This window comes from Pelodiscus sinensis, chromosome 17 (genome assembly GCF_052426305.1).
Source record: "Pelodiscus sinensis isolate ZL-2025 chromosome 17, ASM5242630v1, whole genome shotgun sequence".
NCBI classification, from domain to species: domain Eukaryota; kingdom Metazoa; phylum Chordata; order Testudines; family Trionychidae; genus Pelodiscus; species Pelodiscus sinensis.
In genome coordinates, this window is record NC_143068.1 from 2,385,737 (window position 1) to 2,400,171 (window position 14,435).

General features: G+C 45.9%; 1 protein-coding gene across 1 annotated transcript in view; it reads left to right on the top strand.

Annotated features, from left to right (window-relative positions):
* The window catches only part of TRPC4AP (transient receptor potential cation channel subfamily C member 4 associated protein), a 51,905-nt gene that overhangs the window by 18,916 nt on the left and 18,554 nt on the right, over positions 1-14,435 (top strand). Inside the window, exons 4-7 of the mRNA XM_075901491.2 lie at positions 2,439-2,496; positions 3,458-3,513; positions 9,357-9,485; positions 11,341-11,542. Coding sequence (XP_075757606.1) covers positions 2,439-2,496; positions 3,458-3,513; positions 9,357-9,485; positions 11,341-11,542 — 445 coding nt within the window. The remainder of the gene's footprint in view (positions 1-2,438; positions 2,497-3,457; positions 3,514-9,356; positions 9,486-11,340; positions 11,543-14,435) is intronic.

The following is a 14,435-nucleotide window of genomic DNA, read 5'->3' on the forward strand; positions in this document are numbered from 1 at the left end:
ATTGAGGCCCATTGGATCATGTTGGGCCTTTTTGTCTGCTCGATTAGAGCGCCCATTATTAAAAGTTTGTTCCCTATATGGGTACTGTTAGATTGATTATCACCCTTTTGACTGAGCTCCTTAAGTCGATTTAAATTATCACTTGGATAAGGCATGTTTTCTAATCCTTTGATCAGTCTCATGGTTCGTCTCTGAACCTTCTCCAATTTATCAATATCTTTCTTCAGTTCTGATATCCCCAACTGGAAGCTGTATTCACACCAATGGCAAGTAAAACAACCCCTTTACTCATGCTCAGGTGTCCCCTGTTGATCCATCCAAGAGTTTTAAGTGGCCCTTTTGGCCACAGCATCACACTGGGAACGCATGGTTAGCTTGTTATCCGCCATGTCCTCCAAATCTTTTTCAGTAACCCACTCCCAAGATAGAATTTCCACTCTTGTAAGTGTGACCTACGTTCTGTGTTTCTTGATTGGGTACACTTACATTTCACCATATTAAAAAGCATATTGTTTGCTTGCACCCACTTACTAAGTGATCCAGATTGCTCTAAATGAATCACCTGTCACCTTAATTATGTACCACTCCTCCAACTGTCACCCGTTGATTTTTATCAGAGATGGTTTTATGTTGTCTTACAGGTCCTTAATAAATGTTATGTTGTAGAGCAGAGAGCCGATTCCTGCAGGGCCTTACTGAAAACATGCTCTTTGATGGGGATTCCCTATTTACAGTTACATTTGAGACCCATCATTTAGCCAGCTTTTCATCCATTTAACATGTGCTGTGTTAATTTCATATCCTTCTCTTGTATCAAACTTGTAAATCAGAAAAAAAGATAGTTACAAAGGCCCTATTTTCTGTAAATCTGTGTTGATTGGCATTTAATTAATTATCCTCATTTGATGCTTTTTTAATAAAGTCCCAAATCAGCTATTCCTTTATCTTACCCAGGATTGTCTCTGACAGGCCTGTAATTACACAGGTAATCTTGTTTTTTACCCTTTTTAGGTATTGGCTCAACATGAGCTTTCTTTCAGTCTTTTGTAATTTCACTGGTGTTGCAAGACTTTTGAAAATCAGCATTAATGGTCCAGTGAGCACCTTACTCAGCTCTTTCAAAAGTTTGTTACAAGTTACCCAGACTTGCCAATTTAAAAGATTTCACTTCAATAGCTGCTGTTCAGCATCCTTAGCAAAACTAGTGCAATGAAAAGTCATGGGATATGATTACATAATCTGATTTTCCCCCGAAATACAGAGGTGTTCATTGATTTCTGCTGTCTTATTGATAATTCTGCCATTTTCATCTCATAATGGGCCAATATTACTAGAATGGGTTACCTAGGTAGGTAGGTGGTAGAATCTCCATCCCTAGAGGTTTTTAAGTCCTGGCTTGAATGATTTAGTTGGGATTGGCCCTGCTTTTAGCAGGGGATTGGACTTGATGACCTCCTGAGGTATCTTTCAACCCTTTTGTCAGGATTCTTTTTATTCATAGTATATTTAAACTCTTTATTGTCCTTAGCTTTGCTAGCTCTAGAGATCTTATTTTGTCCTTTTGCTTCCCTTATCGATTTTCTACAATTATAGTTTCTGACTAATATTCAACTATCATCAGTTCCCCCCTTTCTTACATTTGTTAGTTGTGGGAGGTGTTTGGGGAAGGGTGGAGAAGGTTATAGCTGTCGTCACTTCCTCACTAAACCAAGTCAGTTTTTTGACCAATATGAGGATCTTTAATGTGGCTTTTTGGACATTTAGCAGTGTTCTTGAACAATTCCCAATTATTACGTTTTCTGCCCAGCTGATTTTTGGCTTGATTTATTTTAAGCTTTGTGAAATTGGTACAAGTGATCATGACTTGATCACATATATAATATCCAGACCAGTCATATAAATACTTGGTGTTTTAAAAGGGCCAAAGTTACTATTTTTTTTCTTTCTGTTATCAGTTCTTCTGTCAAGACTAATAAAAATTAGACGGTTTCCCCCCCAGCACTGTCTCCGTGGGGGGTAGGGGAGACAGAGGTATAGCGGAGGACCAGGTGCGAGACAGGAATCAGCTGATTCTCGGCTTGCGTCCAGTCCCCCCTGCTGCACTTGTGCTTTTTAAATGTATTAAGAGCCTGGTGGCTCTTAATACATTTAAAAGTCAGAGCCACAGCAGGGTTACCTCTCTAGGGCCGGAAGCTAACCCAGCTGTTGCTCTGCAGTTCCCCCTATTATCAGCTAATCGACGGAAATGCCATCGACTAGTCGATTAGATGATTAAACTCCATTTAACATCCCTTAATATCCCTATTTCAAAATAATGCTGCTGTGTAGACATGGCCTAGGAAATAGTCTGATTTGGGGCTTGCTATTTAGAGAAGATAAAAATCGTGTCTTGAGCCTGTTAAAATGACTCCACTTCAATTCATTCTTTGTTTTCACAGCTTCTAGTGGAAATTCTTATGAGACCAACTCTGATTACACAGAAAAAGAAACAGAAAAGTAAGTAAATAAGGTTAAGATTAAATAGCTGTTTTTCAATACCTTGTTCCCCCTCCAATTATTTATATCTATTTTCAATACTAAGCAAAGGATTCACTTTTCCTGAATATGAAAACTGTCTCTCGCTGTGGCGCTAATTTATGAGGAGCCGAGTTATAGTCTGTGTGTGTTAAAGCATCATTTTAGTGTCTATATTTGGTGCATAAACTTGGTTTCCGGTTATTGGCATGTCCACAAATGTTAGAAACTTTAACTGAAGTTACTGGTGACTATATAGCTCCTACTCAAATGTTCCAGAATGTCATCCCTAGGATACACAACAGGAGTTGGCTTCCCTGACTCAACTTATTTTTCCAGAGATGTAGTGACTAGACATTTCCTAACTCTGTAATAAAGGGAGTGTGCCAAAGTGAACTCAGTGGTTGCTTCAGAATAGCATTTTGTCTGCTGGAGCAACTCAGTAGGCTCAATATTTGTATTTTTCATCTTCCATGTCTACCTGGCACTATCTCGTGCTTGCAATGCCTCTGGAAGAAGTATTATGGTATCCTCCTCACTTCTCAAGTGAAGAAACTGAGATTCACAGGTGAAATATCAAGATAAAATCTGTCAAAGGTTTTGTTTACGCTGGGAAAATGTGTCCTGTTTGAAACCGTGTTAGCTGGTTGTGGTTAATCCGAGGAGGGGGAAGACTTGAAGATTGATATTTGTTTGGATGTAGGTCAGAATTAGCATGCCCTATAAGAAGCCCTCAGTCTGTTAAATCTTTTGGACTGTACTGGTTGGGTATCTCATTAATTATTTCTAATTGCTTGCTTCATTGCAGCTTAATTTTTTTGCATCTGTTTCAGGCTATTTAACTGAATATATTAAGTCCTCCTACCTAATGCTTTGATTGTGGTACAGGAAGGAAGTGTTCTAAAACTGTGTAATCGATTGACGTCTTATTTTTGCTTTGTAGTAAGTGATGACCTGATCAAGGACTGCTTAAGCATATTGTACAACACTTGCATATGTGTAAGTACTGCCTCTTTAACAATGTGTGTTCCTCTTCTTGGCAACAAACATGGTCCATGGTTCAGCATTGGCTGCACGTACCTCAATAAGGAAACAAAACCTATTTGCTTTAAAACATAATTTAAAGACCTGCTGCAACGCTAGTTTGGAACTTTGTTCCAAGTCTGGTTATCTATCTTGACCTACCGCATTTGGGCATTTGTCTAAGTAGCATTTTATTTATAGGCCTTTCTGTAATACACCACTGCAGTAGCTGAATGGCCTGTAATTCTGGCACATGATTGTGGATATTTGTCTGCATGTTCATGTTCCCATCTGAGAGCTATTTTCAGCTCTTGTACAGAAATATCATCTGGAAAAATGTGTACCCACGTCTTCATCTGAGCGTTTTGCCCTCCGTGCAAAAGCCTCATCGACCCAAGGTGTTAGGAGCCTGATTCTGCAGACAGTGCAGGTGCAGAACACCCTTTGTCCATCGGTGGCATCTGAATGCCGAGGGAGGGCTACTGGTTAGAAGTCTACTGAGAGCTTGGCTCAAATATTGTGGCCTAAAATCAGGGTGAATTGACTTAAATCAAGACTATTTAAATCATCCCCAAAAATCATTGATTTAAATCAAATTATCAAAAAAGCGAAGAGTGACTGTACTTAGAGTGCACTTAATTTTGGATAAGGCCCATTGAACTCACTGGCACTTCTGTTTTTGACAACAAGAATAGAAAGGGATTCCCTTGGGAAAGCTGAAGTTAAATAGGGAATAGACTTAGGACATCGCCGTTGGTGTCTGGCCATGATGTTCTGAAATAAGGCGCTTGTACTATATCCCTGTCTCTGTCTGAGTGGGTCTGTCTGTCTGCAAGTCTGTTTGTTCAAGAACGCCTCCAAAATGGGAAGAGCTAGGATCACAGAACTCGGCAGGCAGCTTCCTCTTCTCCTAATGTAAAGCCAGGCCAGGGTTTGGTTGGGCCAGGAGCTCAAGAAGTGCCGGGGATGGGTCTTTCTTCCATAGCATGGAAAGGGAGGGGAGGGATGTGATTCAAGAGGGGCCACTGGGAGCAAGGAAAACGGAGGGGAGAGCTTTCCTGCAGAGTGGCCACTGGGGCAGCCGCACCACCAAAGGTGTGGCCAGCAGGGCTGGGGCTCCGCCATCTTGCCTGCCAGCCCACCAAGTAAGTAGCCCCCCTGTCCTAAACCTACTGTGACCATGTGCCCCTTTTTTCCCGGGACAGTCCCGGATTTAAGGGTTCTGTCCCGGTGTCCCGATAAAGGAGGCAAATGTCCTGGAAAACCCGTTGGGATCTGGCTACAAACGGCACCGCCATTCCCCCCCCTCTCCGGGACACCCTCGCAGACACCCAGCGCTAGCGCGGTGCAGCAGCAACGCCCTGCTTCCACCCAGCACGTAAGTGGCTCCTTTGGTGCTTTGCACGGGCACCCAGGGCCACTGCCCGGGGCCAAGGTCCCCTGCATCACGTGCCATTGTCTGGCACGTTTCTTCCCCGCCGCCCCTCCCCATGGCCCTTCCCTCCTGCTGTGGGACCGCCAGTCTGGCCACGCTGCCGCCTCCGTCTGCAGGCGGCCGCCACCGCTGCTGGAGGAAGGAGATAATCCCGGCAAGCTGCTCCTGGGAGCAGCTGCTGGAGTTCCAGCAGAGACCGCGCAGAGCCCGGCTGGAGCGCTGCGGAGTGGGGTAAGTTCGGGCTCTGCTGGTGCGCTCTCTGCACGTCCCTTTCTCCCCCTGCTGGGGGAGCGGCAGTGCACGGACCCGTTCAATCTGCTGTGCTCCGCATGGTGGGTCTGGGGGGGTGGGGGCTTGTGCTGAGGGGAGGGAGCAGGGCAGGAGGAGAAAGGGGAAGGCACCAAGGGACAGGGTGGAGAAGAGACAAATGCCGGGGGGCTAAGTGAAGACAATGAGGAAAAGGGCAGGAGGGGAGGTGGAGGGGAGAGGGTGATGCTGGGAGAGGAGAGAGGAAGGGCATTGGGGGCAAGAGGCGGGAGGTGCTGGGAGAAGGGGTGAAAGGAGGGGTGGGCATGAGGAAGGCGGGGATGGAGCAAGTCGTGTGAGGCCAGAGAGGGGCATGCGGAGAACTGGGGCAGAGGGTGGGGAGGGGGTGGGCATCAGGGAAAAAGGGCAAGGGGGGATGGGCATTGAGGGGAAAGTGGAGACACCAGGAGGGTGCAGGTGCCAGGGGATTCTGGGGTGAAGCAGAAGGACAGACACCTGCAGGGGAGGGACCAGCACCAGAGGGGAGGGGATGAGGAGGGGTAGCTCACATGATCAAAGGGGCTGCTGGAGGAGTGGGTGCACGGGGGAGAGAAGGGCTGGTGCAGGGGGACAAGTTCCAGGAGGGCTGAGGGGAGTGAGAAGGGCAGGAGTTAGGACAGCAGAGGAGGGTGTGGGGTTAACTTGGGTGCCACAGTGGCACTTCCGAACAAGCCCCATGAACTCAGTACTGGTGCACAACACAACATTCATTCTGCTCATGGGAGGAAACTTAGAGCATGTGTTCCCAAACTGGGGGACGTGCCTCCTGGGGGGGGGCGCGGTGACCCTGCCACCCTCTCGTCAATCCCACCCCAACTTTTGCTGCTATTTTGGGGGGGGAGAGGGAGGTGGAGGCATGAGGATTTCTCAAATCAAAAAAGAGGTGTGATGCTGAAAAGTTTGGGAAGCGCTGTCTTAGAGGGAACACTTCCCCCAGTCTCGCTGCGCCCCTCCCCCCGAGTTACTGACACACACGTTGGGTTAATACAGTTGCAGGATAGTTGCGTGGGGGGGGAAGGGGGGGAGGAAGATGGTGGGAAAAGTTCTTGGGGGGGCGCATATGACGTCTTTTACTTCTGGTCATGTGTCCATCTTGACCCCCGCGAGCGTGACCTCCAGTGGCGTGGCAAACGGAGGTCGGGGTGTGGCTAATGGCGATCAGGGGCATGGTTAACAGGGGTCAGGGGTGTGGCTAATGTGTCCCTAATTTTGGTTCAGAAAATATGGTCACTATACCTAAACCCTTCTGGAGGATGGGGGGGGGGGGGGAGTCCCTGCAGGCTGGGAGGGTTGGCCATTGGAGGGGAGAGAGAAAAGGGCTGTGCCAGGTGGGACCTCCCACCCTGAACCCCTCACCCCCAAAATCTCACTCTTATGCTCTTCCCCCCCCACACACATACATCCCCGAGTTCTGCGCCCCTACACTGTCAGCCCCAGCCCTGAAGGATCCAGGCAACACCAGGTAAGTCTGCTAGTAAAGTAAAAAAATAACACGCCCTGGTATCTCGTGCAGTTTTCAGTACTGTCATCTTGAGTGATGACTCTAAACCTAGTTAATGAAACACGCAAGCCATAAGGATTAGTTAAACTGAACTTTTTTGAGACTGTAGTTGTAGCATGTTTGACATGTGATTTAATTGTACCTTATTTTTTAAATGAGAAATCTAATATTTCAATGGTTTTAAAAAATCAAAATATGGTTTTTAATCAATTTGTATCCACCCTGCCTAAATGGCATCTCTAATGACTCATAACCCTTCCGTGACTGACTAATCACAAGGCTGAGGCCATGCGTAAAATACAGTGGTTGTAATGGCATGCTGCATGTAATCGTTAGGTTAGAACCCCTTTAGAGAAGCTGGACTTTCCCTTAACCTTAGCAAAGCATTAGTACACAGTGTTCTCAAATCAATGGAGACCCTGTGAAAGCGGCAAGGGCTGGTCTTTGAGAATTCCAGTGTGGTGATCTACTACGGGGGGAGAGGGGATGGCAGCATTTGATCTACAGACCTTCACATTTGCAGTCTATAGAATAGCACTGACTGACTAACTCAGTTCAGTTGTAGTACCTCTGAATTATTGGGATGAATTCAAGTGGAGGTTTCCTTCTTAGATTATAGAACTGAAAGGAACCTTGAGGTCGAAGTCCAGTCCCCTGACTCATGGCAGGTCCAAGGTTTCACAACCTCTCTAGGCAATATATTCTAGGGCTCATCCACCCTGACTGTTAGGAAGTCTTCCCTAACGTCCAGCCTAAATTTCCCTCGCTGCAGTTTAAGCCCATTGCTGTTTGTCCTAGCCTCAGGGGTTAGGGAGAACACTTTTCCTCCTTCCTTGTTAACAGCCTTTTAAAAACTTGAAAACTGGTATGTCCCCTCTGACTAAACAGTCGGAATTCCTTCAGTCTTCCCTCAGGGGTCACAGTTTCTAGATCTCTTCTCGGGCCTTCTCCATTTTGTCCACAGCTTTCCTGAAATGTGATGCCCAGGACTGGGGACAGACAGTTGAGGCCTAATCAGAGCAGGATGACTCCTCGTCTATTGCTCACAATATTCCAGTTAATACATCCCAGAATGTTTTGGGAGGGGTGTGTGTGTGTGTGTGACACACACACATTTAGCTTATGATCCTTTATGACCTCTAGATCCATTTCTGCAGTACTCCTTCCCATTTCCTGTAAATAATGAGGAGTCCTGGGGCATGGTAGAGACTAACAGTCTTCTAGGGCATAAGCTTTTGTGGGTAAAGCCCCCTTCATCGGGTGACTTGGAGTGGAGTTTAGAGGCCTGGGAGGTGTATATATAAGAAGAACAAAAGGAAAAGGGTTCTTGTTCCTTCTTAAGTGGTGACTTTCATTTGTCCTTACTGAATTTCAGCCTATTTACCTCAGACTATTTCTCCAGTTTGTCCAGATCATTGTGAATTATGACCCATCCTCCAAAGCACTCACAACCCCTCCCAGCCCAGTACCTCTGCACACCTTATAAGTGCTCTCTATACCGTTATCTGAATCACCAATGAAGATATTGAAAAGAATGGTCCCAAAACTGATCCCTGCGGAACCCCGTGTGGCATGCCCTTCCATCATGACTGAACCATTGAGAACTACTCTCTGGGAACGGTTATTCAATTTTTTTCCCCCTCTTCATTTAGTAATCGGCCTACCCCTGTCCTTGGTCTTCCTCTTGCTTCTGATATATGTGTAGAATGTTTTCTTATTACCCTTGGTCTCTAGCTCGATTGAGCTTGTTTTATGCCTTTCTAATTTTGCCACTCCATACTTGTGGTGTTTGGTTTTTAAGATTGTCTGGTGTCTTGGTGCCATTCTGGATTAATTCGCTCTGTATCTAGGTGTGATATCTGTGCTGATATTTAATCCACTTGATCAATACCATATTGTTACAGGTTTTTTAAGAATAGTTTATATAAAAACCTTGACCATCCCTGATAGGTGTACTTGGCCCTGCCTCAGTATGGGGGCCTGGACTTGACCTTTTCGGGTCTTTTCCATGATACGGCCATTAGCGGCGGCTCGTCTTACTGAACTCTGAACAGACAGCTTTTCAAGCATTTTGGGTAGCATTCAAAATACTGAAACCAAATAGCAACCTTATTTCAGCCAGGGAGCTGGGTGAAATTCTGGCCCCCATTGAAGTGGGTGCAAGCTTTGAGCAAACTCCGTTCAGCTGAGAACTAGGTGAGCAATTGGACAAGAGATTGAAGACCACTTCCATAAAAAAGCTTAAGGCAGCTGTTCTCTGTTACAATAGAGCTAAAGCCCCAGACCATGCAGGGTCCAGCTGTGCGGCACTTAATCTTGTGCCAGACAGGCAAACCCTTCCAGTCAAAATGGAGCTTTTCATGCTGGGGCCTGTAACTTTGGCAGGTCCCATGTTAACCTCAGGTGAGGATTAGCTGAATTGATCTCCCTGAGAGCACTTCGCCAAGATCTAGCGCCTGCCAAAGAGGTAACCAAGAGTGTGTGTGAAAGTGATTTGTTACGTATGCTTATCTGATTGGCCAATGCAGCTGCCTGCTGCTGTGGTGTGTACTATAACGTTGCTTCGCTTTATTCTAGACTGAAGGAGTCACAAAACGATTGGCAGAGAGAAACGATTTTGTATTGTTCCTGTTCACATTGATGACAAACAAAAAGACATTTCTACAAACGGCAACACTTATTGAAGACATCCTAGGAGTCAAAAAGGTCTGTGGATGTTCCCGATAACAATGGTTGTGTAACCATTCAGGCTTGTAGGGGGGAAAGTCAGCTGTGTTCATAGAATTTTTGTGAACATACATTGAAGAAAATGTGTCATTTAGTGTAGAAGTAAAACAGTGTGGGAGACTTTTCTAACCCTTTGTAAAACCTCGGACAGAGTACACTTACGGTCTTATCTACTCTGTGCTGTAACCAGGTCAGGGACCACAGTTAGGAGGTCTCTTGACACTGTTGCATTGGTAAGATAGACGTGCTTCTCTTCGCTGAGAACTGAAGAATGCATGTGTCAGGCTGCTTTCCAGATAGTCTTAAAAGGAGCCTTTTTGCCATAGGCTGCCAGTCCATGTGGTGGCTTTTCGTTTGCTCTGAGGTAATATTCAAGACTTTGTGCAGTGTCGCTGGGTATGAGAACAAAAGTTCTGCCTTAAAGGGATGCAAGATTTAAATTACTGGTAAGCAAGAAGCAGAGTGTTAAGAAAAATTCTATTACATTTGAAACAGCATTTAGTGGGTTGAACAATGAAAATACACTTGTCAGTTTGACTCGTTCTCATGGAATGAGGCTTGCTAATTCCACAACTTCTGGTTTTTAAAATGTTTGTTTGTACTCTAAAAATTCTATTCTGTAGCCCTGAATAATATGACCAGTATCCCTTCTAAGACGGAAGGAATACTGCAAACCTAAGTATTCCCCTTCCTCCGCTAATAGCTCTGCAGTGGTGAAATAACAAAAGTTGAACTTCAGTGTCCAAAGAATTTCTGCCTTCTCCGAGGGCTTTGGGCTGCAGGGCAGGGGTGGGCAGTAACGTCTGATGGGGGTGCCAATCCAAGGTTTTGGTGAGTGATCAAGGGCTGCACTTTTCTATGAGGGGGGGTGCAGGGTCTGGGACGGAGGTTGGGTGCAAAAGGGAACTGGGGTAGGGAACTGGGGTGCAGTAGGGGATGTGGGGTCTGAGGGAGTTGTGACCTGGGGCAGGGGATCAGGGTGCAGGGTCTGGGATGGGCTTTGGTGCAGGAGAGGATTCTGACCTGGGGGAGAAATGTTGGAGGGGAGAGGGTGGACGTGCCAGAGGCCAGCTCTGGCCAGGAGGCACTTACCTCAGCAGGTCCCAGCAAAGCAGCGTGCTCAAGCAGGCTTCCCTACTGCCAGAAGCCCCGTACTACTCTATAACGTGGTGCTGTGCACTGCAAAATCTCAGCTAGGAGATTTCGCTGGGGGTGAGGGCAGCACACAAAGCCTTCTCCCCTCTCCTGAGCGCAGAGACACAGGGCGCAGTGAGATCACAGGGGCAGGCAGGTTAAAAGGCTTGGTGGGCCGGAGTTTGCCTGTCCCTGCTGTAGGATTTGTCTTTTCCTGAAATTCAATATTTATGGAAATTCTCACTATTGGGATGTACACTTTGATTCACTGTTCTGAAGCGTGCTTAGACACCTGGCCTGATCTTTCCGTCTGATTACTGTTCAGAATCTTCTCTTGCCACAGATGACACTATAACTTAAAAAATCCAACAGCGCCCTCTATCTAGGGATGCATTAACTTCAACAAGTTTGAGGATACTGACAAACAAAATATCAAAATAGCTAAAATTGGATTTATGCTTCTTTTTTACAAGTCTGGGTGGGGGGGTTAGTAAAATGATCTCTTGTGAACTGGTGAACATTTGGCCTTTTAGCCTTAGTTTGGGATGCACAGCCCCTTTCAAATTGTGCCCCCCATCTACCTTTGTGTAGGACTAAATGTAAAACAATTTAATCCTGTTAGGGAAGGCTTTTACATATTCCCTCTGTTACTGTTGGTTTATTTCATCAAATGACCAATGCATTGTTTTGTCTTTTGTAGGAAATGATACAGCTAGAAGATATTCCCAATCTTGCAAGCCTAGTATCCAGTTTTGATCAACAGCAACTTGCTAATTTCTGCAGGATTCTTGCTGTCACAATTTCAGAGCTTGACACGGGGAGTGATGACAAACACACGCTTCTTGCTAAAAATGCACAGCAGAAAAAAAATTTGGGTCCTTCTCGAGCTGAAGTTAACCAAGGTAAAGTGTCCTGGGTACTGGAATGTTGCAGTCAAAGCATAAGTCCAGAGGAGGCAAAAAGGAAGAAAGAAATCTTCTCTCCATCCTGTCTGAGGCTTTTGTATTGTGATATTGTAAGCTTTCTTCATTTATGATGCCTGTTCCTTTCATTCTGCATTGCATGATGGCTCTTACAAAATCGCTACCAACAAAGAACCGTTTAGTTTGGTTATAATCATCACTTGCACTCTAGAAAGTAGCTGAGTAGGCGTTGATGGTTGATGTGGAGGGAAGATGGCTTGATGCTGTGCGCCAATATGGAGGTGATCGGTGACCTATATCGCTTCTGTATTGGGGCAGAATTCATTCTGCACATGGCGAGCGTGGGGCAGAGTTGGAGTGTGTGGCGGGAAGGACTCTGGCTGGGAGTGCAGGCACTAGGGGAGGGCTGGGAATGAGAAGGATCTGGGACAGTCTGCCCGAGGGAGGAAGAGGATCCCTGCAGCCCTCTCACCACAGTAGCTTGGGGCCAGGTGAGAGGTGCCTGTCCGTGGCTCCCAGCCGTGCAGCTTAGAAAGAAATTAGGTGGCCGGCTGGAATGTCTCTGCCGAAGGGGTAGCCAGTGTCTGCTGCCCAGGCAAGCATTTCAAGTAGCGTCAAGTGGCTTTAACTAATATTTTGCTCTCGAGCAACACGTCTGTCTCCTTCCCCTTAAGGAAAACAATAGCCGATTTGGCTCTGGCCACATCACCCACCAGTTGTTACTCCAGCACGGGGGAGAATGCAACTTGCCCCGGGAGGGATGCCCCGTGCATGCTGGTGGGAATGGGAGCTCTAGCCTGGGAGGAAGCAGTCCTACATTCTGTGCCTGTCCCTGAACTAACGTGGTTTGTGACTCTTAGGCAGCTTATGGGTATGTCCCAGTTTCCAGCTGAGCTGTGCTGGAAGGACTATGGATCGATCGCTCTTCGGGGACTTAGGATTTCTAGCCTGCACTTAGGCGTGTTAATCAAGACCCTCGTGTGACTCTCCAGGTCGATGCTTTTTCCCTTAGTTTCAGGAGTTAAGTTACCACGTTTGCGAGATGCTTTTGTGTTAGATAGCAGAAGGTGAAACCCGTGTCTGAGAACAGTCCGGACCACAGGCTGAACTAGGCATTGTTCTGTGCAGAACTTCAAGATGGGTCTAGTTGTTGCTGGAAATCCTTGAAGCAACATGTGTGCAGCTTTTCCGATTGAGTTGGTGGTTTCAGAATAAAACAGTGTTGCAGGTTAAATAATTTAAGCCGTTTCAAACAGTCCTAGGTGCAATCTGTTGGTTCCCGTTTTGAGCTTAGATTTTTGGCAGAACAACACTCGTATTAAGGACAGTGAATTAAACAAATGGCGGAGATAGTTGTATGCATAACTTCTTGCATTTAAAGTCCCTCCCTGATGGGTCGTGATTTTGGCTTGTTTCCCCCAGAGGTACCTGATGACCGTTTGGGAAGCATTGGGAGCCGAGAGTGCTCAGCATCTTTGAACATCCTGTGAACTTTCCTGTTGGCTTGAACACCTCGAAGTTGCATCTTGAAAGTTTCTCTGAGGCTCCTGGTTTACTATAAACCTTCTAGGCTTTAACCGTATAGTCATTGAAATGCCGTCAGCGGGAAGGTGGACTGGTTTCAGTCTTCGTGCTGAAATTCTTTGAAATAGCAGCCCCAGGCTCTGTGGTGTAGGGACTCCAGGAGGCTCCTGTACTTAGAATCCTAGCACACTATGGCTGGAAGGGACTTGAAGGGTGGAGACCAGTCCCTGCCCCATGGCAGGACCCAGTGCATTGAGGGGTCGCAGTGTCTTCTAAATGTTCAGCTTAACCCACATCTGCAAATAGCAAATTCAAGCCCTGCAAGTGGGCTGGCCAGGAGAGATCCTCCTTGCCCTTCTCTGCAGTTGTTCCCTGTGCTCTACACTGGCTGTGGGCAGCAGAGTAGCTGCCTCGGAAGCTCCCGGTAAAGCGTGTGCTCAAGTGGTGGCTGCTGGATGGTGGCCAGCGGCTGATCTGTGCTGCAGTAAGCCCTTACGGCTGGCGTGCCAAGGACCCCGCTGTATTCAAGCGAATGTGCACGTTTTGAGGCTGATTGAGCAAGTTAACCGAATAAGTCCTTGATCCTACAGATGCTTAACTCTTGGGCACTGCCGGAGTCTCCACGCACGCTCAAAGGTGAACCATGTGCACGCTTGCAAATTCTTATACAATTACATTGGAAATGTGGGGTTGTTCTAACTTCAGAATTCCATAACTGATGTGCTACTGTTGATGCAGCTGCTGAAAATGGCCCTTCATGGGCTAAGGGCCTTGCTGTTGAGTGCACAAAGATGAAGATTTAGCATAGGAATACATCTAACCGCTCTGTATTAGATGATAATGAAGACCTGATAATATGTATCTTTCCAAAAGTCTTTGAAAAACAAAAATTCAACATCAATCCACCCTGGGTGGAAAAGGATTTAAATCACCAGTTTTTAATCATGAGTTAAAGCAGCAAGCAAGAAATCTTGATTTAAATAATTGATTTTGATCTTCTTTTGCATTGTGCTTTAGTTACTTTCCTTTAGTTGATTTGCCATGGGTGGTAATCATTAGAACATGTGGCGGTTTTGGGGGGGGTTCCAACTAAATATAGCTTCTCTGCTGCATTGGGTACTTCATTTTGCCAACCAGAAGGCTATCTTGTATCTCTACATTTATTTAAGCAGTTATAGAGATTTAAGAATGTGGAAATATGTTAGGAAATGATGAATGATGTTGGTCTTACATTTTTTTTTAAACTTGTATCAAACGCTATTTGGATGGAAATTGGATATCAATTAAAAATGCAAAAACATTATTTTATTGATTTAAAGCTACCTTAAACTTCCTCTTATATGTAAGT